We start from the raw sequence: 23,833 nt of genomic DNA on the forward strand, positions 1-23,833 counted from the left end.
GCTCATGATAAAGAGGATGGATCCAGCTAGAGACCAGCCAACACCAGAACAGGCTCTGTCCCTCTATTTCCAACTGCAATGTCTGAACAATCCAGCTCCAGCTTTCGCTGTTGTGGAGAAGTTCTCATTTCAACACTATCCTTATCAGCTAAACACAGGTAGCCTTAGGAAGATGCCCTTGGGAAGTTGATATGAGTAGGGCAAGTATGTGGTCTTTGTATGTCATAAACTTCAAAGGATTCCTCTTTCATGACCTCCTCCAATCTTCCATAAAATTGGACCCATTTTAGCATCCATAACATCCACTATTAATGAGCTCTACTGAGCAAGTAACTACTGCAGATGGTTACAGCCTCTTTTTGTTCAAAAGAAGAAGGAATCAGCTTCATTTGATAGCCTCCTAATTCTTGTACTGGAAAAGACAGTGAAGAGTGCAGCTCTGCCCCTTCTTTACATGCCCATCCCACGCCATTTCCCATCCTGGTTATCTCTTTTTCCAGACAAGAGTCCTAGTTTATTCAATCATGCCTTATATAAAATTAATCCAGACTTATGACTGTCCCTGTTGCCCTCCTCTGAACCTTTCCGAGTTCTTCTGTATCTTTCTTAAGATTTTGGAAGTGGATGAGCCAGAACTACATGCAGTATTCAGATTTACACAACAATCTTATTAGTGGCCTCTATTTTCTTCTGTTTGGCTTCCCTTACAATTTCTAGTATCTAATTTGCTTTTTTAAACTGCTATTGAGCCTGACATTTTCAGCTCTATCACCCCACTGATGTTTTGGTTCCTACTGGTTTTGAAGAGCAACCTTTCTTGCCTCTGAAAAATACAGAGAATCACCTGTGATCAAGACACCACATGATTTCCTGGGAAATTTCTGACAAGATGCATCAATACCTGCTCCACCACAAGGCTTCAGCACCCTATGAAAAGGACAATGGGAAAGGAAAAGTAAGAGCAATAAATTGTTGTGTTTGGAACACTGAGCAATTTTAGGCAGTTTAAACGCAATAAATCAAAGTTCAGTAGCTAGGAAAAAAATCTAGTGCTTGGGAGAGGGTTGAATAAATTTGAGAACCTCAGGCAGGAAGACCTTTATACCTATAACCCAGACACACTGACAGGTCAGAGGAAACCCCATTCTGTCCCGGGTCATCCCAGGACAGAATGAAAGCAGAAGGGCAGAAAGCAGAAGGGCAGAAAGCAGGAGGCATCCTTCAAAGCCTTGAATGATGAAAGTTCTGATTCCATAATGCTGGAAGACAATGAAATAGTACTTCAAAGAAGAACCAATTATGACAGCAATGGGAGCTGAGACTATCTCACAGTGTCACTATTGGTATTCCCCCCAGTGCACTGCTTGCACCCCAGCTTCTAAGTCCCATGACCATCAGTTGCTGATGGCTTTTTACCGCTCCCTTAGTTTTATTTAGTGAGTGCACAAAATGGAGCTGGCAGCAGGACAGTCTTTCAACAACATACAATTATCGAAATGCCTACGTCAGCTAGATTACTATCTTCTGCATGTATCACAAGCTCATAAAACACCAGTGAAAGGAGAAGAAAGTCCAACATATTTATGTGTGAGATATAATGTTTGGAACAGCAACTGCAAAAATGCAGGCAAAGACTGTATAATCATGACTGGTACCCTCCAGAGGCCAGGGGAAGCAGGAAAGCCTCTGCCTTCTTGGCAAAGTGCTGCAAAACAGGCTGCTCTTCTGGGGGCCTGCAGCCAGAAAGGTGGCAACACCCTTCATCAAGTCACTGCTGACTCTGACTTCAGGTTTCCTAGCAAAAGAATGGACTAAGAACTGTCCTGACAAGGTACCAGTCTGCTTCATGTGATACTCTGGACATATAAACCTCAAATCATCCCACAGAGATCACCCAGGCACATGAGTAAAGCTCTCTGTATGAATGAGCAGGCAGCCATGGAAGCACCCAGCACAACATGACTCAGATCTCAACGGGAGGCTCCAGATGCCACTGTAATGCAAATAAAAAAGAATAACCCATGAGTAATCACCCACTGCTGAAAAGAGAATCCCTGACAGCTCAGCCTGTTTCTGTAATATTGCGCATGCGTTCTTTTGCATAAGTATCATAAGGTCCATTAACCTGTGAGAAAATCAACAGGAAGAAATCCTGTTTGCTGTCACTCACCAGAGAAATCTACCTTCCAAGGCAAGAAGAGGCTCAGGAAAGAGCACCAACCTGAGCAGGAGGCTAGAGGAGAGGATTTAAGAAAGGAGACAGTAATACTTCTTAGATTCTACAATGTAATATTGATCTGCTGTCTACAGCAATGGCTAAGACTTCTTGATGCTGAGGACATGGAGACAAGTGAGGACAAAGAGCCGCTTGTCCATGGAACACAGGAGATGGCATATAGGTCCTATCTCTCACTTCTGACCCAAGAGCTACCAAAAACTGCATTTCTAGCATCCTAGACCAGCAAATCTGGGAACTACACAACAGCCTTAAAAGAGTACACAGCCCACACATCACAGTAGGAAAGGTTAAATACATCCAGTAAGACTGAGCAGCACTCAGCAACAGCCAGAGACTGGGAAAAGGTAACACTAGGCAAGGAGGGGAACTTACCGAGCTACACCAGGATTAGAAAGAAGAGTTAAGAGAGGAGATTGAATAAACCATCTTGCAAGAACCTTGGGGCAGGGAGATGGGTTGAACCAGGGATGTATGTCTTGAGAAATAATAGAAGTCTCCTTGGACAGAACAGTTCAAGCCAGACTGCCCTGACACAAGTAAATAAACAGTACACAGAGCCACCGGTGCAAAGGTCAATCTTTTTCATCTCAGAATACAGGAGATTAGATACTGCTGGAGTTTTCCCACTCCAAACAGCCATACACACCTTGTTTGATAGTTATCACAAACCATATTTCAGAGAGGGTGGACAGCAAAAATTTCCTGGAGTTTATCTGGCTACATCATTAAGGAGATTGTTACCAGATAATCATAATCTTTTGCTCAGCATTAGGAAAGTACACAAAGGATCACCTTCTGTCACCCTCGACAAACAGCCACATCTGGGTTATGGGAAGGGAAATACTCACAGGAATGCTGAAAATAATCTCACCTCAACCTCCCCATCATGATATCACCAAGTGATAACCTCTTTTCAACCACTGTCCAGAACTTCAAGTTTAACAGCTCCATCAGAACCATGGCATCTGATCAGCTGTGGTCCTGGAGGATCTCTGTTTCCACTGACTGTCTCCAAACCAGCCAAAGCCTGAAGGCAGAATTGTGGCACCAAAAACTTGGATTAACAATATAGACAGGATATACTGCTTTGGAGTAAGTGCTTGCATGTAGCGGTTTCTAGTGAACAGTAATGTGAAGTTCTTTTACAAAGGGCTGGACATAACAGATTTTAAAGTACTGCCCTACTCAAAAGGCAACTCTAAAATCATCAATCAGCCCAGGGTTCCAGGTTTACTCATGTAGGAATCTTCAGAAAATACCTGCCTAATTCAGTTACCTGGTTTTAAAACTGCAGCTGAAGTCTGAGAAACAAGCTGGGAGCTTTCCTCCTTAGGCATGACCATCAAAAGCAAAACAAGTACTCTCCCAGCCATGTCAGCTTTTGTGTTATGCCTTTAACCACCAAAAGTATCACATGGTCTTCAGAAGATTTATGTAACTAAAGGTGACCATTTTTAGTGGGATTCACAGAAAGGCATAAAAATTTGCCTCACATGGGCAACAACTGTACCATGTACAGAGGTCTTTCTGCTTACATAGCAAAGATGAACTTGTAAGGTTCAGGGACGCAGTTCAAAGTCTCCAGACCACCCTGGGAAACAACACAATCATAGCTCTTTTTTTAGCAAGAATGAGCCCAAATCACTCCTTGGCACCAAGTTAGGTAAGAGATCTTCACAGAAGAAAGTACTAGATGGTGGCCAACTTATCAAAGTTCAGTATCCCTAACACTGAGCCAGACACTGCAGGAAGAACAACTGGGGACCTTCAACCATAATACACTTTACAAAATGTTAAATGGCAGATATATAACAAAACTGTGTGACATTCATACTTTTGCTGCTATGCCTCGAGTCCATTTTACAGAAACCTGTCAAATGCAATCAGATTTGTTTATTCCACATTTAAATGTAGGACCTGAGGCAGTCTGGTTTCAAAAAAAGACAGAAAAGGCACATATTGTCTCTGGCAGTTGCTTGTTTTTTACAACAAAGGCAATGCCTTGTTCAGTCTTTATTCCAAATAAAAATTATTTCAATGCTCTGCTACATTACAGTCTTGAAAACATTTCTGCTTGCTGCTTCAGCACAGGTAGAAATTTAGATAAAATGGAAATTAAAGGAAGAAATAAAGAAACAGAGTGTCATTAACACACAATTCCCACCCTCCCCCCCACATCAGGTGATTCATACAGAGCATCTTCAAATCTCACATAAGCCACTGATAATGGATTAAGTAGCAGTGTCCCTTCTGGCTCCAGTTTATAAATTCTTATCTGCTTAAGGTTGCTCCATAAAGACTTCCAGCTGACAGCATGATTCTTAAAGAGACAAATCCTCCCTGGCAGTTTACAATTGCATACCAACTATTACAGCATTGCATGTGCCTTCATGTTTACATTGATAGAGGATGATGGTTCACTGGTTAGAGTTCAGTATCCCCCTCCTTGCAAGTGTAATTTTAAGCAGAGACATTGCCTGGGCTGAGTTTCTGGCTTTGCCCATGACAGAGCAGTGAGCATTCCTCATGTCTCCGTGTATGGCCATTAAAACAGCCATGATATAATCACCCTCAGTTCACACAACTGTTCCAAATCATTCAAGTACAGATGAAGGGAGCAGAGAGTTGTAACAGAAGAATAATGCAAGTATCAGAAAATCCTTCAGTATAACAACCAGTTCCCCAGCTCATCGTTAACCATTTCCACTCCCCCAGACTATGCCAAAGAACTATCCAAAAGCTCAGTAATGAGAGTGAACAGCACCATCCGCATTTTCCATGCTGGTGGCTGCAAATTCTGCAACACACAAGGGAAGCTGCAACAAGTTATGATCTGAAATGGCTGTGGGAGCAGCACCATCCCTCAGTCCCTGCTTACAGAGAGATATCTGACATCCGCTATTCCCCATCATCCAGTGCCTTTGGCTGTGAAAATGAGTTTAGTGAAGGGTACCCAGGCAGTGTTGAACACACATGGTGTGTCCTGCTGCCCAAGGAAATCCCTTCCATGAACGATGGGTTACTTTCTGCTACCACCCTCCCAGCTTATGGCAAAAGGAGGTTAAAAAGGGCAGGGATAGAAGAAACCTTGGGCAGCCTCTCCTATTCACATTACAGAAGTCACCCCCATCCCATTTGGTCCCAACAGGGCCCTAGGATTTCAGAAAACGGATTTCATCCTTGTGAGGAACAGAACACCCACATATGGTGGACAAGAAGCCCCCAAATACTGCCTGCCCTCCTCCAAACAGGACTGACAGTACCATGCACACACATTCCTGGGGCACCCAGAATAAACACCAAAGCAAAGCCTTCATTCACCAATAAACACTTGGGGATTCTCTGGTGGTCCAACTCCTCTGACTTGTTGTCCCTTGCTTTCCCGGGGCAACTCTGCCTGGAAAGACCTGTGTACCGATCAGCCAGCCACCCATGGGGCATTGCCGGGGAAGAAGCGACAGTGCTGGCAGCATGGCAGTGGGTTCACACCGCGAGAGGGCACGGGGTGCAGGCATGGAGCCATCCCACCCCGGGGTGTCCAGGGAGCCCAGCCTGTCTCAAGGTGTCCGGAATGCCTGTCCATGGTGGGGTACTCAAGGTCCTATAAGCACCCCTGGGGTACTCAGGATCTGCGTCCTGCCTGGGTGCCCATCCCAGCTCGGGGTGTCCGGAGCACCCATCCCCCTTTCGGGCTGCACGGGTGCCTCAGATGCCCGGCGATACCGCGGGTGTTCGTCTTGACGGGGACGCTCAGGGTGCCGGGGATGCCAGAGCCGCCCGCGGTGCCGGGGGCGCTGACCGAGCCGTACCTTTGAGGCGGTGGTGGCGGGCGCGGTGCAGGCGGCCCTGGCCGCCGCGGGGCAGCGCGGGGATGCTGGAGAAGCGGCTCCCCATGGCGGCATCCGAGCCGGGCCGGGCCGGGCGGCACCGCGCGGGGTCTGTCCCGGGAGCTGCGGCGGCGAGGGCGGAGGGCAGCGCTCGCTCCGAGGGCTCCGAGAGCGGCGGTCCCGCCCGCCGGGCCCCCCGCCCCGCGCCGCCGCCGCCCTGCGCTCGGTCCGCGGCCGCTCGGTGCGGCGGGGCGGGGCGGTGGCTCCGCGGCCCCCCCGCCGCGCCCCGTCGCCATGGAGACAGATGTGCCGCCCCCGCGGAGGGGGACGCGCCGCCGCGCGCCGCCCAGATGTGCCACCGCTGGCGCGACAGGTGGGGGCACGCGGAGACTCTCCCGACCCCTCCCCGCACCACCTCGGTCCGGATGCCCAGGACGACACACCCCGAGGGGCAGACGCAGGGTCAGGGACATTTTTGCCCTCTATTGCCTCCCCGGGACGATGCTGGGCTGGACCTCCCTCACACCTGCTGGCCCTAAACCAGCTTCCCCAGGGCCAGCCCAGCACCCTCCCAGCAAGGAAATCCGTGGCTAACCCTAGAATTCAAGCCCTTCAAAGAAGCTGCATCATGCAAGAGCACCCACTCAACCAGACCTGCTATGCTGGGATGCAACTGTCCTAAAGCAATTAGGATTCTCATGGATGCAAATATGTCAGAGCAGCGCTCGGGAAGGCAAAGTGGGTGGGCAAGCAGCTTCTTGCCCTGTCCTAGGGCAAGCGGATGAGCAGGCAGATAATCAGAGGGACGAGTAGATCCCTTACTGGTCCCCAACCTACCCTACTTTACTTATGCCAGTGGCTTAAAGCAGTGAGGAGTTCCAGTCAAGCTCAGGGAAGTGGGGTTGGGAGAAACGGGGTGAAGGAAAACTTTGCTGGCAGATCTCCTATGAAGGGTCAGGAGCTCATAGTGGTGAAGGGTCAGCATGGGGCACTACCTGCACAGATGGCCTCTGAAAACTGCTGCAACATAAACACATCCCACACAAACTGGGACTGCCCTGTGTGGCTTTAGCCCTCTGTGCAGAGATGAGCCTCTGCACAGCTCCATATTCAAGAACGCCCATCCCACAGACACAAACCCACTCATACCTGCACAGGGCAGGTCCACATGGCTCACTTTCTTGCCCTAAGAGAGAAAGTCCTGTGTTAATACCACACCTGTCCACTACCTGTCCATTATGGAGCCACCCAGGCCAATGAGTTGCTCCACGAAAGCATCCAGGACCATACAGGGTAGTGAGGTTCCCCTTTTCCTCACCCCAGCAGCACCTCGGCTACAGGGGAATTTCTGCTGTGATTGGCACAACCCAAGTCCTGAAGAAATTCCATTGGTACCACAGTAAAATCAATCCACAGCTGATGTTGTCTATTGCATAATTACATTACCTTTTTCTTTTTCTGCAGGTTCTGGAGACATGGTTGCAAACTTCATCTAGAGTTTCAGTGAATGCTGAAGGCTGAGGGCAGCTGCTGTTCAGCTATGTCAAGGCTGTAAAATGTCTTTTTCCTTCCTTCTGTTGAACAAAAATGTAACGTTCAGCTTACTTCCAAAAGGTGATTTTGTCCATCTATCCATTCACCTCCACCCTCCACTTTCCTTCCTCCAATTAAATGTGAAAAAACCTGTCCTGTCAGGGACCACATATGAACATTTTCACCCTGAAAACAACTACTGCTCCAATTTCCTAAATCAGAGCGCCAAGAGACCCCCTGTTCTCTGAAGCCACTCAAGTACCTAACTTTCAGAGGTGAAGGGGAAGGTTATTTCTGAGGTTAAATAATAAGATTTGATGAGAAATACTGAAAATCTCAACCAAAATCTGATGCTGAAATCCAGATGATGATTTCTTTTGGGATGTGTGATGCAGGGGGCCAGGTCGAGGATTCATTACTGTCCTGCCCAGCCTTCGATTGTATTATGGGTGAGATGTGCACCGTATTTTTGCATCCTTTCTCATTGTCTCAAAAGTAGAAAGGGATGACCACACCAGTCGGAGTGCTGCCATGGTAGTGTGGGGTTGAACTCCTACTTGAAAACAAGCCTTCTGTATTCGGTGCTGCCAGGGTATTGGGTCCTGCTTTAGCCCCATGATAAATCCACCAGCTGCCTCCACATGCAGGAAGCTCATGAGCTGAGGTGGGCCAGAGATTGAGACGGAGTCACATCTTTATTTATATCCTTTGTGAACACTGTATTTCCAGGCAGCTTGTTACAATGAACCCACAAAGAAACATAGGGCTGGAATGACTCTTAGGTGGGCAACTCTTGCTCCTCATCATACAGTATCTTTCGGCCTGCTGAAACTAATTGTCTTCAACAAACAAACAAACAAACAAAAAATAAACCTGTTCTTTCTCTATTCCTTTTCTCTAATCTCTCTCTCTCTGCTTGTCCTTGAATTGCAAGAGGTCTTGAGTAAGGAAACTTCATGTTTAATGTGGCAGAAAGAGGTGTCAGCATAAGGCAAATTTATAATGGAAAGAGGCATGTTTCCATGGTGTAAAATGGTAAAAGGAAAAGCTACCAGACTTTTGGACTGGAGGCATAGGGGACATCCATATAATATCACAGGAAACATTTCTGTGCAGTCATCCATTAAATGACAGGCACTCACGCATGCATCATGCACGCTGCTCGCTATACCTTGTGTGATAGCTCACCACGTGGTACACCCACTCCCAGAAGGAATTTCTGTTTTCTGCTTCCACCAAATCCTCTCTGAGTTTTAGACACCAGTCACCACTTTAACTTTGGCACCGTAGTGTTTTTAACTATACCCCAAAGGCTGATGAATTATGTGCTCAACCAGCTCTCTTTTCACCTTGGAAAACCAAGGTAAAACATAGTTACATCAGTGAAAGGAGGAAGCCTTATAGATCTGCTTTAGCAACATGTTCAGCTTCCATGGGGATGGGCTTTGCTTTGCCTGACGCAGCAGCCTGCAGTTCACACCGTGGGGAAGAATGCAAAACAGCACCAAGGGTTTGCTGTGATCGTATCTTGGTTCACTTTATCAAAGAGTCCTTGAATTTGCTCCTGACACTGGTTGGAGAAGGAGTGAGAAGGAAGGGCTGCTTGCTGTCCTTGCCAACTTATGTCAGCTCTTCCTGAAAAAAAAAGTTGAGCAGGGTGAGAAATATGCTCTGTGATCACAGGGGCCCTTGATAGACAAAACAGGATCACACTGATTCTGGCTGGGGTTTTGCCTTTTTCCTGTGCTCTAGCAACAGAGAGCACTGAAACAGCTTGCTAAAACTGCAAGGCTTTCACACCATCAAGTCAGGAAATTCCTTCTTTCTTAGTATTAGTGATATCAATTGAATTGGCTAATTAGGGACATGCAGTTTCTTGGTACTGACTCTGTCAGGTAGTGGGGGTCTGGTACAGAGCTTGTGGTGTGACAGAGCAGGATGAGTTTGCACTAAGAGTTAAAACTCCTCTCCACCTTCTGAATTTGTGCATGGGCAGCTGCCTACGAATTTCTACTTTAAGTTTAGAAGTCAGCGGAGAAAATGCAGCCTCTCCATGAACTTCATCTGAAGTTATTATCAGCTCCAGGAAAAGTTCTAACATCAGAATTATCATTATGAGCAAACACAAGGAGAAAGGCACTGAACAGTCACATCTGCTCATGGAACAACATCTACTGCCTTAAGTCAAGAAACCACCCATCAATTCTCTACCCAAAAGCTGGGTGCAAGGATAAGCTCCAGCTGTTCAGCTCAGGCATATGTGGAAGAGGAGAGAGACGGGATGTGGAGGAGGATTTCTGAGACAGCTGGAGGGGAGGGTCTATGTGCAAAAAGAGCTTGCTGGGTGATGGCTGGGCAGACTGCAAGGTTTGGTACACAGAGATGCTTTCAGACTGCCAAGGGAGCAAGACCATATGAGTGCATTTGCATCTAAGGACTCTGGATATTTTGCAAAGATCACAAACTCTGAAGTGCTGTGCAGCAATAAAGCAAATGTAGTTAAAAATTCTTCTTGTAAAGGCTGTGTTTGTGCTTTCTAGGTACATCATCCCTCAAGGGGTTACACAAGAAATCAGGTAACCGCAAACAAGATATAATTATGAAGAATCACAAGAACATGAAGCATGAGCTACCATTGCCTGAGATGTGGGCAAACACGTCAGAATTTACACCCTGAGAGGATGCTCAGAGTAGGAGGTGTGATCCAGGGAATAAGTGTCACAGGATAAAACACAAGGCAGTAAGTGGACACTAGCCAGGTCCTTTTGGCTTTGTCACTGATGGGGTCCAGCAGCCTGGACCGCTCACTGATACACATATGAATGAGTATGCTAAGAAATTGGACTTACGATGGCCTGACCTATTACACACCTTATATACATCAATCTCAATAATCCAAAGTAGTGAATGCTTTCCTCATTCTTCCTGTTTTCCTCTATCTCCAGATGGAGACACTGAGGGAACAAGCTGATTTGGTATATGTGGCACTTAAAGCAGCAAAGGGACTGAGGATGGGAATATGCCATATGTCCCTTCCAGAGCAAAGTTTGATCCACGGGGCCCTGCTGATTTCACATACCCATTAACATAATTCTTTGCCTTATATATTGAAGAAGGATCTCAAGTTGCTTGTTTTGCTGTAATTAAATACCTGGCATCAGAACTTCAACAGATGTGGAAGAAAAAGACATACCTATCCATGAAATGAACAGATCTGCATGCTGCAGGGAGAAAAGATCATCTGGGAGATATTCACTGCATCTAATTGTTGGGCTAATCTCCTAATTTATGTGTTTTTAATTGCCAGAATGACAATGGCATTCTTGATGTGGCATGCATCACCCAAAAATGAAATGCCCTGCAACCACTCAGAAGGGTTTGCTCCCATTGCTATCACCTCTGCAACCAAGGTAGAGTTGGATATAAGACTGAGATGAGACAGAAGCAAATTCAGCATTATGAATTAAAATAGGACAGGATGACCAGGGTCTGTTTTCAGTCACAGGTGAACACCTTCTTTCCTGTGGATTTCTGTGTCTAACAGGCCAACAGATTTCACAGCAGCAACCAACGGATTCTGCAAAGATACTTCTAGAAATATTAGGTTAAAGTGAAGAAAGGAGAAAAGATCTGTAGATTTAAAGCCTCATGAACATTTATAAAATGCTTAGTCTTAGACAGTAGTCAACAAGTCATCATGACAGGTGACCATCCAATTTGGTGTTCCTTCCCTGAGAAAACTAAATCCTAGGTCACCTGTTTTGTAAGAAATGTAAATACTTGTTTTATATGAGTGGGACAGGAAAAAGGTGTCCATCTGTCATGACACACTGACTTTAAAGTGTGCAGACTGGGGAAAAAAGGTTTTGTACAGCTGTCTTGATGTTTCAGATTTATTCTGTTTATTTTCTGACCTTTACGTTTGTACTTCTCCCATTCATCAGCAATTGATTTGCATGAGAGCAGAAGCTGCTGCCTGACCTTAAAGGCAAAACCACAGCAGTACTTACATGACACTTGAGTGCCACATATGTACACAGGTATCCATCCTGGAGTCTGCTGGAAAGATGATTTTCCTGGATTGATGCTTGTGCGACCCGACAGGTTCCTCTTGCTTGATACCTCTGTGCAATAGCAGAGATCTCATACGCAAGAGAACTCAATGCAACAACAATTGACCTCACAGTTAAAAATGTGTGCAGAGTCCTGCTGTAAGTTTGCTAACTTGAACTTCCACGCTTTGCATCATCTAGTGTCTTCCCCTGAGAGATTAAGGTTTTCCAGAACCAGATCCAGCTGTAAACATGCCATTATATTGACTTTCCATTTCTTTCAGTTGGTTGCTACATTCTCTCTGAAGCTGCCTGTGTGAAATACATCCAATAACTGTATTACATGAAAGAGCAAGAAAAGGAGGAAAAGTAAGAGAATCGCTTCCTTTGAACAATCAATTCCTTTGGGAAGTCCCATTTTAATGAACAGTGTCAGTCTGTTTATGCAATGGAGGTCACAGTGAGGGTCCGACCCCTGTGCTGACAAGCAGAAGCTTGAGAGCTTTTACTTTTTTTAGCAATTTCCAAAGTGCTACTTATGTATTTGTTATGAACTGTCCTCAGTCAATCATCTGAAGACAAAAAAAAAAAACAGGAGAGAATAAAGAGAGTGGTTAGAAAATAAGAATTTCTTCACATATACTGGTCACATTTGTTGAGCTCTGACATACAAATATCAGTTAAATTCTTGCAGTACTTCGGTGAGGAGAGTTTAAGTCCATTTTGATTCAAGTGTATTGTGCTACTCACACTGTGGAACTCACTGGGGCCTGTTGAACCCCAAGTGTAGATTAGAGCAACCCCAAAGCTGCTTCCTTCCATAGTAGAGAGCTTCAAGGGGCACATTTGTGCCCTATCCCAGTAGCCCAAATCTCACGACTAAGCTGGGGCTTGCATGAAAGGCCAGTAATGAGCAGAAGATATTTCCAGGGGAATCAGCTCCTCCCTATTTAAAGGGTCCTTTGATCTACAAGAGAAATCTAACAGGAATTTAGCACAGCTAATAGTCAAGCCTTTGATCTTCCCTTTGGAGTTTCACCGGCTGTTAGACAGCCTGAACCCCTACTTCCAGCAATATGAGCCAGACATTTCTCCCTTGCACATTACAGTGAATTTGCCACCTCCATAGATTCACCAGTGTTGCCGGGTTTTTTGTTCCCATTCACTTTTCTTTTGGGTCATTTCTCCCTTGAAACCTTTTCTTAGACAATGGACCTTTCCTTCAGTCTCACTTTCACATCTCTGTCAAGGTGGTGGATATTGCTACTGAGGTGGCAGGCAGCGTGCTGTGGCAGAACATAGAGCCTGAGGGATATTTGCCTTCTAAAGAATATCCCGCATTCTTTCCGGATCCAGTTTAAGTTTAAGGAGGCTTTGATGACAGATGCCAGTGTCAACCTCATATTCTATTTCTGCATCTAAATATTTGCTCTTAATTAAATTTACTGCTGAAATTAACACTGGAGGTGCCCAGATTTCTAATTGGGTCACTGCAAGCCAACTTTACATCAAACTGAGAAGTCAGCATGCTTGAGAAATATTGGGAAAAAACCTAAATATTTACTAAATGTAATGAGTTAGAGAAAGGTGAAGTGTGTTAAGTATGTTAGTCTGTACCTCTAAATGTGTTTGACATCCTCAGTAGCTAAAATGGTGGTTTAGATTATCAAAAGGAAGGCATCCAACAGCTTTGGTATATTGGTCAGTAGTCAACTGTCAAGGTACTGTCTTGACCCTATATGATGTTTTACCTACAGATGGAGTTATTTTATGGTAGTATTTCCCAACCATATTGCACATGAGGACTGGGAATGTTTAAACAGCATTTTGGTCCAGCTCCTCTTCCCCCTCAACACATTCCTCCCTGGAAGGGCTACTGACAGCCCTGACCCCACTGCTGGCATGGTGACAGACTGACCTAATCCTATTCCTATCCAGATCCCTCAACCTTTCCCCTTCTGGTTCCAGGATAGCAGTACCTCTCCACAGCTTCCAAGGTTTATAAACTCCAAATAAACTTAAAGCAAAAAGCAAAGTCTGGTTTTTGATTTCCCAGTCTTCCACAGTCTGCAGAGCCCACACACAGCCAACAGCCAACATCACCATGCAGAATGAAAGAAGTGGTACCAAACAGCTAGACAAACAAGAGAGTCTTCCCACATTAGACTCAACCTTAGATTGGTCACATAAACAGGATGTGTTCAGTACTTGTCCTCCCGACAAGCTCCCACCCAAGTTGATCAGTCCCTGTGTAAGTCCCTGGAGATGAACATCACCTTCGAGGGTCCCCAGACAGGCTGAGGCTGCTCATTAATTCCCTCCTGGTCCACACAGGGAATCCCAAGCAGATTGCATTGAAGTTGGCTGAACCTCAAAAGGATGACCTGGAAACTGCAGCAGTAAACTTCTCTACCCAGTCTACATAGCCCTACTGGTGGCGCTGGATGTGCAGCCTGCTGGTAGCATCTGAAGTCGGCATTTCTCTTCTTTGCTCCTTGATGTAAATGGTGGGAGCCAGCAGAAACTCAGAATTGTCAAGTTTGGTATCATAAAGCCCTGTTGACTCTCAAAGATAATTTGTAGTGCATCAAGATGGGGAGCACTTCCCACCAGGAGAATATTCACAGACTGCTGAATTCATCAAACAGATGCAATTATTTCTTTTTCCAAGGGTGCAATCTGGTCCCAGCAGTGAGAATTAACCCCACAGACAAATACTAGCCTTAATTTTTGTTTAACAGCCAGGATCAGCTACCATAAGTTTCAAAATTGTTCTCTTGAAATGCACAACTGAACCAGGGAGGAACGGGGGAGAGCACAAGTCCCCGACAGTGCTTATTTAAATAATCTTGCTGACAGATCTGTTCTTTTCTCAAAATTTCCAGTCTGCACAACAGATCACAATATGAAATCAGGTACTGTCACTGGGCTCTGGTAAATGGGAACATAAGGACTAAACACTCCCTTTCCATATGAATAAATACTCCAATTCAAACTGCACCACTCTCATTGATCATGCTGTCACCAAAATCCTGCAGGCAGCATTATAGCCTAATACTGAGCAGCACCCATCATTATTCACTTCACAAGCACATATAGATTTTCAGCTTTCATTTACTGATGAACATGTTCCTAGATTCTAAAGGAGATTTGGCATCTCTGCCTAGGAATTACTGACAATATTTTCAGTGTCTCTGAGACATTTAGGGAACCAGCTTCCCTTTAATTTTAAGACTGCAAGCAAAGGAGAAGCTAGTACATTAATAGAGTAATTTTTGCAGTGTTTTAATGACTGACTGTTAAAAACTTACAACTCCCTTCCAGTCTGAATTTGCTGAGTTGCAAGTCCATGTCAGTGGAGCTTGTTAGATGTTTTTCTGTTTGATCCAAAAGGCAAAGTAAATACTTATGAATTGTAGTTCCATCATTCATCCTTCTTCTGCACAAATGGAACATGGCCCTAGTTACAGCCTTACTAGTAGTTAAGGCCAATTGCCAAGGCTTTTGCTTTTATATAATTCTTACAGTCCTTTTCTTCACCATCTCTATCTTTGCAGTAGTCAAAAACTACACTCCTTTTAGGAAGGAATTGGGTAGCAAGAGCTGGCTTTACAATGCTTCTGTCTGCTTCCAGAATGCACTTCTAGCTAAAAGAGGACACAGACAATAAAACAATGATTACGCCAGATTCAGAGATTGAGAATTTGATAATCTGACATAACCCAAAATACAATCTCTGCCTTACACTTATATGGCTTCACCGTTCCGCTCCACTGCACAGCGTGGAAAGCCGTGGCTGTAAGCCAGCAAACACCCAAGCAAAGTCAGATCCAGGTGCTGCTTGTAACCAAGGGCAGCTAAGCCAGCTTGTGGTTGTTCTGTGGCCACTGTGTACTGGCTTGGTTCCCCCCAAAATCATCTTCAATCACACAGAGATGATTTACTCCTAAAGAGAAAGAGTGATTCTTGACAATGAATCCGGAGAGGCCAGATGAAGAGAGCTGGGAAAGTGGAGGTGAATACCAGAAACTGAAGGTGCTGCTTCCTGGCTGGGAAATTTGCTGCAAGAAACCTGCTCAGCCATTAACTGCTGAGGACTCTGGTTGAGACCGAGCCAGGGAGGGATCAGTTCTCTTGAAGCTCCTCACTCACCTATGCTGTCACTTCATTGTTGTTTCTGACATGGACCTCAAATGTTTTATGTAATGCCCCTCAGAGTCACTACAGCATGTTATTTTTTAGAGATGAACTGCCATCTACTAAATAAAAGTGCAAATGTAATGAGGTTTAAAGACAAGAAATAGCTCCAAGGGATATGCTCCACTTATAGAGAAGGCAGGGGAAGAGGCGAGGTGTGAGGGGAGGGGATCTGCCCATGAGAAGTCTTGATGAAGCGACAGGGATTAGTTTACAACAGCACATTTAGTGCTGTGTGTAGTACCAAAGTCAAGACACCAAGTTCCCCAGGAGATTTAACACAGGACAGTTCAGGGGCATTCAGAGCTCTCAGAAAAGGCCCAAACCCAGAGCCCTGTTACTGCAGATAAGGGAGCAGAGGGGTGGCTATCAGGGTGCCACAGGATCCTATCATCCCACAGGTTGTGATTCTAGCTATTTTCTTCAGAAAGGCAGGAGTGATTAGGCAGAGACAGGATTTTACCAAAGGCAGCGTGAGAAGATGATTATCCTCTGCAGAACACAAGGCACTGCAGGTAATTACTACCTGTGGGACCACAAGGATTTAGCTAGGGACAGAGGGTATGGAAAATTGCAATGTACCTTAAATGACCATTTCTGCTGAATCCATGATTGTTAGTATTAAGTAAAGTTATAAACTGCAGTCCATAATCTTGTCTTTCAAAGGTATTTTGTGGTCTGAGAGGACTGAGAGGGCAGAGTCTGTTTTGTCATGAACCATCTGTCTCTGATAATGGCATGTTTTTGTCCTTAACTGTTTACAAGAGTTTGGCAGAGGGTGGATGGTGATGGTGGTGGTGCAGCTGGAATTGTTGATTGGTTTTACCACACAGTTTCTATAAGATTACCTGCTGCTTTGGATGAAGCTTTTTGCTCTCTTGGAATTGCCTCTTCTAAAATGCATGAATTACTCCTCGTGATTATGTACCTGGTGACAGAAAGTACAAACATGACAGCTCAGCAATGCAGCAATAAACCTGCAGACACCTCTTCCTCCAGTCTTCCCTCTGATTAGGTGTTAGAGCTCAAGCTCTGAAGTTTTTAGGCTCAGAGATAAGCTCCAAAGTCAGAATGTGTGAGAGAGAAGAAAGAAAAATTGAGCAGAGAAAAGAAAACTCTACCTTCAAGTTTGAACATCCTGAAATTTCTAGGATTTGTTCATTTCCCATTTATAATGGCCAAGCATAGATGAAATCTGCCACAAGGATCATCCACAAGTCACTTGTCATCACAGAGAACGTCTGCTGCTTGTGAAAGGAAGAGACACCCCCCCGAGAAGGTTAAGGCAGGCTGGTATTTTCCTGTGAGACAGTCAGAATTGCCAGTCAGATAACTTCATTTACGTTCACAGCATTCTGGAGACACCCAACACCATATAAATATCATAAATATACACAGAGAAGAAGATTAATGATGTGAGAAGGTGCGTTATAAACATAGATAAAGTCAAGAGCAGATGACAAGCCAATCTTGTGAAACAGGACTAATTTTGCTGGAAGATGAATTGCAGCTACTGTGAAGCATCAAGTTTTAAATGCTTCAAGGATGTGTGTTTTAAGTCAGGTGGCCCTGGCATCAGTAAGAAAATGAAATGGTATTTTTATGTAAGAGCATGGATTTTACTTAGGATTGGAGGTCACCTATTACTCTGCAGAGGAACTGATGACCAGACAGTAGTGTGTGTGTGTGTGTACATATACATGGGTAACAGGCTCTCACAACTTCCATAAAATTTAACATGCTTGGAAAAGCTCCTTTCTAGCAGGTAAGGAGAAGAGCTAGGAGAGAAAATGTTAATATTTGCCTAGATTATTAAAATCTCCTCTTCACAGTTTCTAAACAATCCTGTTATCACTGCTCTTGAGTTAACTGCCTAAAAAGACAGCTGTTCTGCAGCTGAGGCACTCTGCACCACAGCAGTCTGTAAAACAAGATAGATTTTTATCTGGAAGAAAAGGCTTTTCGAAAAGCAGCAGCAGCCAGGGGTAGAGAGATGTCAGAGCCACTCAGCCCTTCCCGCGTGGGCTCCATCCCGGGTGACAGCGGCTGCGGCGGCTGCAGCTGCCGCCCATGCAGGGCTGTGTCTGCTCGGATGAGGAGCGGCTGAGGCTTCATCTCTGTGACTGCAATGCTGGGAGCCAGGATGGTTGGCAAAGGGGGCTGTCAAACGATGTGACTGCAGGCTTCTGATGAGAAAGAGATGCTGTTTGGGGGGGATTTTGCAGAGAAATACCACAATGAGCTGAGTTTTCTTTGACTCACTCTGAGGCAAACTTGCCTCAGATTAGCACTGGTGCCTGAAAGAAGCCTGAGACAAACCCAAATCCAAACCCTGACCAGTTTTAATACTGATATTTGTGGTGGTTTACACCTCTGCAAAGCAGACCTCATGCCTCTTTGCACGCACATCTTTCTGTCAGAGGGAGGGGTTTTTAACCATCACTGTACATGAGAATCAATAATTACCTAAGGCACTCAAAGAGTAAATTTCCCACTCCACAGCACCAAGGAATTCATCACAAGATGAATTTTAACCCCTGTAGAGAGAGATTATGTTTTCTCATAACAAGAAAACATCTGTAGTGTTTTAGTTATGATGATTTCATGCATACCTGACTTTTCTTGGGAAACTCTGCTTCATGGATTCCATTCTGATTTTTGTGTTCTTTTTGACCTTTGCAAATCTTTCTCAAGGTCCACAAAAAAATCTCCACAGTAACTAGTTTTATTTGATGCCTATCTCTGTATTTCCAGCTATACCTGGAAGTAGATCTCAAGGAAGTTCAGACTGGACATTAGGAAAAGGTTCTTTACTGAGAGGGTTGTCAGTCGCTGGAACTGACACCTTAGAGAAGTGATCATGGCACCAAGCCTGCCAGAGTTCAAGGAGCATCAAGATAATGCTTAGACACATGATTTAGTTTTAGGTAGTCCTGTGAGGAGCAGGGACCTCCACTCCACAACCCTTATGAGTCCCTTCTATGATTCTATGCTTTTCAGTAGACAGGAGCAGACCCTGACCACCACCCATTTCTCCCAGTGGGATTAGTTCACTCTCAGTTACCACTGCAGTTTATTTGCAGCATATAAGAAGGACTCAACATTGCTCTACCACATTTTCAGCCCAGAAGATGCCTGATGTCTACTAGAAGTTCATAAAGATTTGTAGTAGAGATATATGAGATGAGCCCAAGCATCCCAAGTGACACCTATGCATGTGCTCCAACCTCCAGCATCACATCGATGCAGTGGGAGTTCTGACAGCTGAGCACACCACGGCAGTGCTGATCCGCCTGGCACCACTTCCAGGGATGCTCAGCACTCCCAAAAAATCTCCCTCTTGCCTCTGAGTTACGATGGGACGGACAGGCGGACTGACGGAAGGCGGCGGGCGCATTGAATGCAGCGCCCGGAGGAGCCGCAGCACCGCTCGGTGGTGACGGGTCCCTCTGCAAGTTAAGCATAAGGACGCCAGCTCGCTCTTCTTAAACGCGCTGCTTAGCACCGCTGCATCAGTTCGTGTGGCACCAAGAAAAGCTGTTTTCACACCGTTTCGAGGCTTTTGCTCTGCTCCCTTCCTTCCCCTCGTTCTAGTTCCTCCGGGTGGAAAGTCCTCGCTGCTCCAGTTTTAAAGCCCCTGCACTGGAATATACAGCAGTAATACTGGGATGCTGCTTCTTCATAACCCTATGCCTGATTGGAAGATGCAGTCAGCTGTGCTTAACACCTCGAGTGAAAAAAAAATTACTGGGGGAAAAAAAGGAAATTTCCCAATAAATTTCCCTTTCTATCTTTACAACTTTTTTGCATTCTCGACATGTAAGTTAGAGAAACATAGGATCACTCCTCACAAAAGATGTGACATTAATCAATTTGTAAGCAGTTTGTCTCTAGGGAACGCATACATCATTGTTTGTACATCCCAGTACCAAATTCAACCATGATCACAGTCAGTGCAGGTAGATTAATGTTATAACAACATATCTGTAGCCATAGGAGTGTTCTAAGAAGTCTATGCTGTGGATTACATCTTGAAAATTCAAGAGTCCTTATCCAGTACCCCAAATGGTTGCTGCCTGAATTGCTGGCAAGAGTTAACAGAAAATTGACTTCATATATGACGTATGTTCTTGACTGTCAACATGGAAAAAGCTTATAATGAGATATGAAGACATAATCAGCAGGTTATTTTATAAAGCCATATTCCCTATGGTTGTATTAAACCAGGTTTTTATTATGCTACAGTTGTTTCAACAAAACAGCCAGGAGAAGAGTGACGGTAAACTAACCTGTGCTTGGGATTTAAGCCCTGGCAGCCACCACCTGCAAGTCAAGTGCTAGTGCACCTACTAACCAGAAGCATCTCTGCACAGCAACAAAAAATAGGTAGTGGAATCAGTTTTTTGATGTGACTTACCTGAGGGGGTTTGGTGAACTAACACCACAGCACAGACAAACATTTTGAGTTAAAAGCCGTGAATCCAGTTATTGAAGGATATGGTCTGCTTCCTGGAGTACTCACACTGGACAAGGACTGTGTTAGTCCCAAATCCCAATGACCCAGGGTCACAGCACTGAGATGTGTTTCATCATTTAACTTCCATTTCCTTTTAAACACCTAAACAGTCTCTGTGACATCTCTGCAAACTGAAGACAAACTGATCTCTCAAGAAAAGTTTATCTGTGATTTTCGGCCTTTAAACTGTGAACTCACCAGAGCTGGAACTTCATTTTAAGAGTCTGAGAAAACAAAACAAACCCAAAACAAACAAAAAAAACCCCACTAAAATAAAACAAACAAATGAAATACACAAGAAAAGCTAGTTAAATTTCAGCAATCTTAAATCTGCTTTTGGTGCCTGCACTTCTGTTGGTAGATATGTGAGCATTAGCAAATCAAAAAAAGCTGAAAAATCACTGAGTTGGGATATTAAGGGATCGGGATTTCTTAATTCACTCTCAAGGTGAGAAGAGACTCCATCTCAAATGATGTCACTGTAGCATCAGCTCCAAGCCAAGCAGATAAATGGCCTTGCAAAAAGCTATCTCAGTCAGAAATGGTGTGAATTATGTCAGGGTTGGGCTAATGCAGAGATCAGAAAATGGGGCTTCTACATAAGCCAGAAAGCAAAGTGCTAATGGCCAGGACAGCAATATATAACGAGTTCTTAAGAAGAACAACAATGAGTAAGCCATATATTTTCTCACCGGCAGTCAGCTGCATGTTGATGCTTTAATGAAGTTACAAGGCAGAACACAGGAGTATCTAACCTCCAGAGAACATCATTAGTGGAGACAAACTACATTTCACAATGCTGCCATTATTTTTGCTAGCATCTCATTAATCATTTAATGGTCATTACTCATTATTTGCTTAGCCTGGGCAGAGTACACAGATGTGGAAAAGTACTCATATTCACAGAATCATGGATTCAGGTGGTCCCTGCCCCCCAGAGCCAAGAGACCTGTAATTTTTCTCTGCTTCCAGTGACCATCAGGAGTTTGCATAGGAGGAAATACTGCATACAGTATATTTCCTTCTTCACAAGCAGTTGAAACGGAAGTTAACTTCTGCTGTGATCACTGAAGATGCTGAAAGATTTCCAGGCAGTGAGGGGTAAAATCCTCTGTCAGGTTTGGAGATGAAGGCAGTGATATTGCACCACTGCCCTCACATACCAATGGAGGACTGAAATTGTCTGAAAAAGGTCATAGAAAATAAAGCTCAGTTTCAACCTGGTAGTCAAATACAGGCAAGCTCTCAAGGTGTCTACCCATGTACCCAGGGATTAGAAACAGGCTCACCTGAATGACAGAGGAACAAGATACTTGTCTGCAGGCACTGCTGCTGGTAAAGGCCATTTACAGTGTTAATGGCCTTCACTCAAACACAGATTACATATTTCCTCTAAACCTTGAAAAAGCATTAACCCTTGTCCTCTCAATAAACAAAGCCAGGTGGAAGGAGTTATCCAGTTTAGCAGCTGAGAGATGCCAAAACCAGAGACTGGAACACAGTCCTCCCATGGTGACCTGGGAAAGCGTAGGTGCTCTCACACCACGGGGATGTGGCATTTCACCAGTAACTTACACATCCTCCCAGCACTGGGGGGAGGGTCCCTGCAGATCCGCACTTAACCGCATAAAGGGAAATTGAGGCAAGGAATACACATTGCTCAGTACCTGCTCTTTGTGGCCATGCAGTGTTAGCTTTAACCAAACACCATGTGGAGATGGCATCTCTGTGTGGCATTTAATGACCCAAGACATTAGAAAGGAAGAGACATTCAGAACTAAACCAATTTCATAGCCATCTGCTGCAGTGAGTGTGCTGGGCTAGTTCTGCGTGCCGGTTTATCCCAGGGTAACTCCACAGCCAGCAGCAGAGGCACAAAAAGGAGCAGGGTGGTAACTCAGTCTCCTGTGGTGCTGGAGGGGGGACCCTGATTGCAGCATACACTTGGACCAGGACCGTGTCTCTAGGTGGGTGTCAGAGTTGCTGTGCTTTTGCAGATAAATTGCACAACCTCCCATTTTTAATAGGTGAGAAGTCCCTTTTTTTCCTTCGTGCCCTTATATCATCTAAGGAGCAGTTGACCAACCCATTTAACAGTTTTCTAAAGATATTTTTCCTGTGGCAGACATTCGGGACGGAAAAAACATCATTCCAGGTAATTAAATAATTTGTCAAAGTTATAAACAATTGCAAATGGCTCCTAGTGAGGTAACTCATGACCTCCCATGCCACAGGCCAGGAGCACTCCTGTGGGAGCCCTATGGGTCCTTCCTCACTGCCAGGAAAAGTGCTCTTGGCAATGGCCTGTTTCCAGCAGAGCAAGCCTTGGGACAGGTGAAATGTCTGCTCCTGCACACCAGCTTTCCTGTGAGAAAGACAGTCCAGTCCCAGCACAGAAAAAGAAGACCAAACTGTGACAAAGCAACTCACATCCTCAGCAGCTCCCTCATTGCTGGGGTTTGGGGGAGGCCAGGAACCAAGTTGTGTTACTGCCAACGTGCTCCTGCAGGAACCAACCCAAGGAGAGTATGGAGTTGGTGGCACAGACCAGGGGCACAGGCACAGGCACACTGGACCTGCACTGCTGGCTCTCTGCTCCCTACCAAAATATATGTATAAGGGCTTGGTCTGGATATGCACAAGTCCAGAAGGCTCTCACCTATATGGTGAGGGTTTCCCACACTTGTACCCACCACTCACTCCATCATACGAGGCAAAAAGCCTACAGCTGGTATTTTACTCCCATAAAGGAGCAAGGAAAGGAGGCCCCTTCCCTTGTGCTGTGTTCTGTAATTCTGAGGCAAAAGCAAAGAGTTGTCCAACATGGACCTCCAAAAGATGCACTGAACGACAGCTTTCAGTGCAGTTTTGGAGATCTGCTGCCGAGGAACAGCTGCCTTCCTCTGAGGACAGTGCCCTGGTGAGCCACAGGGAGCCTCATAGCAGGCTCAGAAGAGTGACTACACTGCTGGGGACATGGGGCAGATCCACTTGCTGGAGGAGAGGAGATAGATTATTTTAGTCCTTGTTTCATCTTCATTTTACCCTAAGAGCTGAGTAATCAAATGTGCTTAGTTTTGGGAATCATTTTGAACATTTGCCCAAGTCTAGCAATTTACTTACCTCAACAGGCCTTTCTCTCTTTCCCCCAGAGGCTTCTGATGTCTTTTTCCACAAGTTAAGGAATATTCCCTTTCTTCTACAATTCAAAAAATCCTTAGCTCTGAGTTACTGGTGAGATCCCACATCACAACAGAGCACAGTGCTTACCCTGAAGCATCCTTTACAGACCACTAACATCGAGGCCAGGAGACTGCATTTGGAAGAAGTAAAATTCCCTTGTAGATTGTCCTGTTCAGAGAATGTTTCCAGAGGACGTTTCCTACTCCTTTTACATTTATTTTCCTGAGCTGTGAGGAACTATTTAGCCTTTACTATGTGTTTACCCAGGAGAGCTGGAAAGGCAAAA

The 23,833-nt window shown here is 45.0% G+C and overlaps 1 protein-coding gene across 3 annotated transcripts in view; it reads right to left on the reverse strand.

Annotated features, from left to right (window-relative positions):
• NEURL1 (neuralized E3 ubiquitin protein ligase 1) overlaps positions 1 to 6,276 on the reverse strand; it is a 152,411-nt gene extending 146,135 nt beyond the window's left edge. For 2 of the 3 annotated variants that reach the window (XM_032695317.1, XM_032695316.1), the window contains exon 1: positions 6,049 to 6,138. Coding sequence is in view for 1 of the 3 variants with exons in the window: in XM_032695314.1 (XP_032551205.1) it covers positions 6,049 to 6,133 (85 nt within the window). In the remaining 2 variants the exon portion in view is untranslated. Of the gene's footprint in view, positions 1 to 6,048 lie in introns of all 3 variants that reach the window. The other variant, XM_032695314.1, reaches the window with a different exon arrangement.
• Between the last annotated feature and the right edge of the window lie 17,557 nt (positions 6,277 to 23,833).

The sequence above is a fragment of the Chiroxiphia lanceolata genome, chromosome 8 (genome assembly GCF_009829145.1).
Source record: "Chiroxiphia lanceolata isolate bChiLan1 chromosome 8, bChiLan1.pri, whole genome shotgun sequence".
In the NCBI taxonomy this organism is placed as follows: Eukaryota; Metazoa; Chordata; class Aves; order Passeriformes; family Pipridae; genus Chiroxiphia; species Chiroxiphia lanceolata.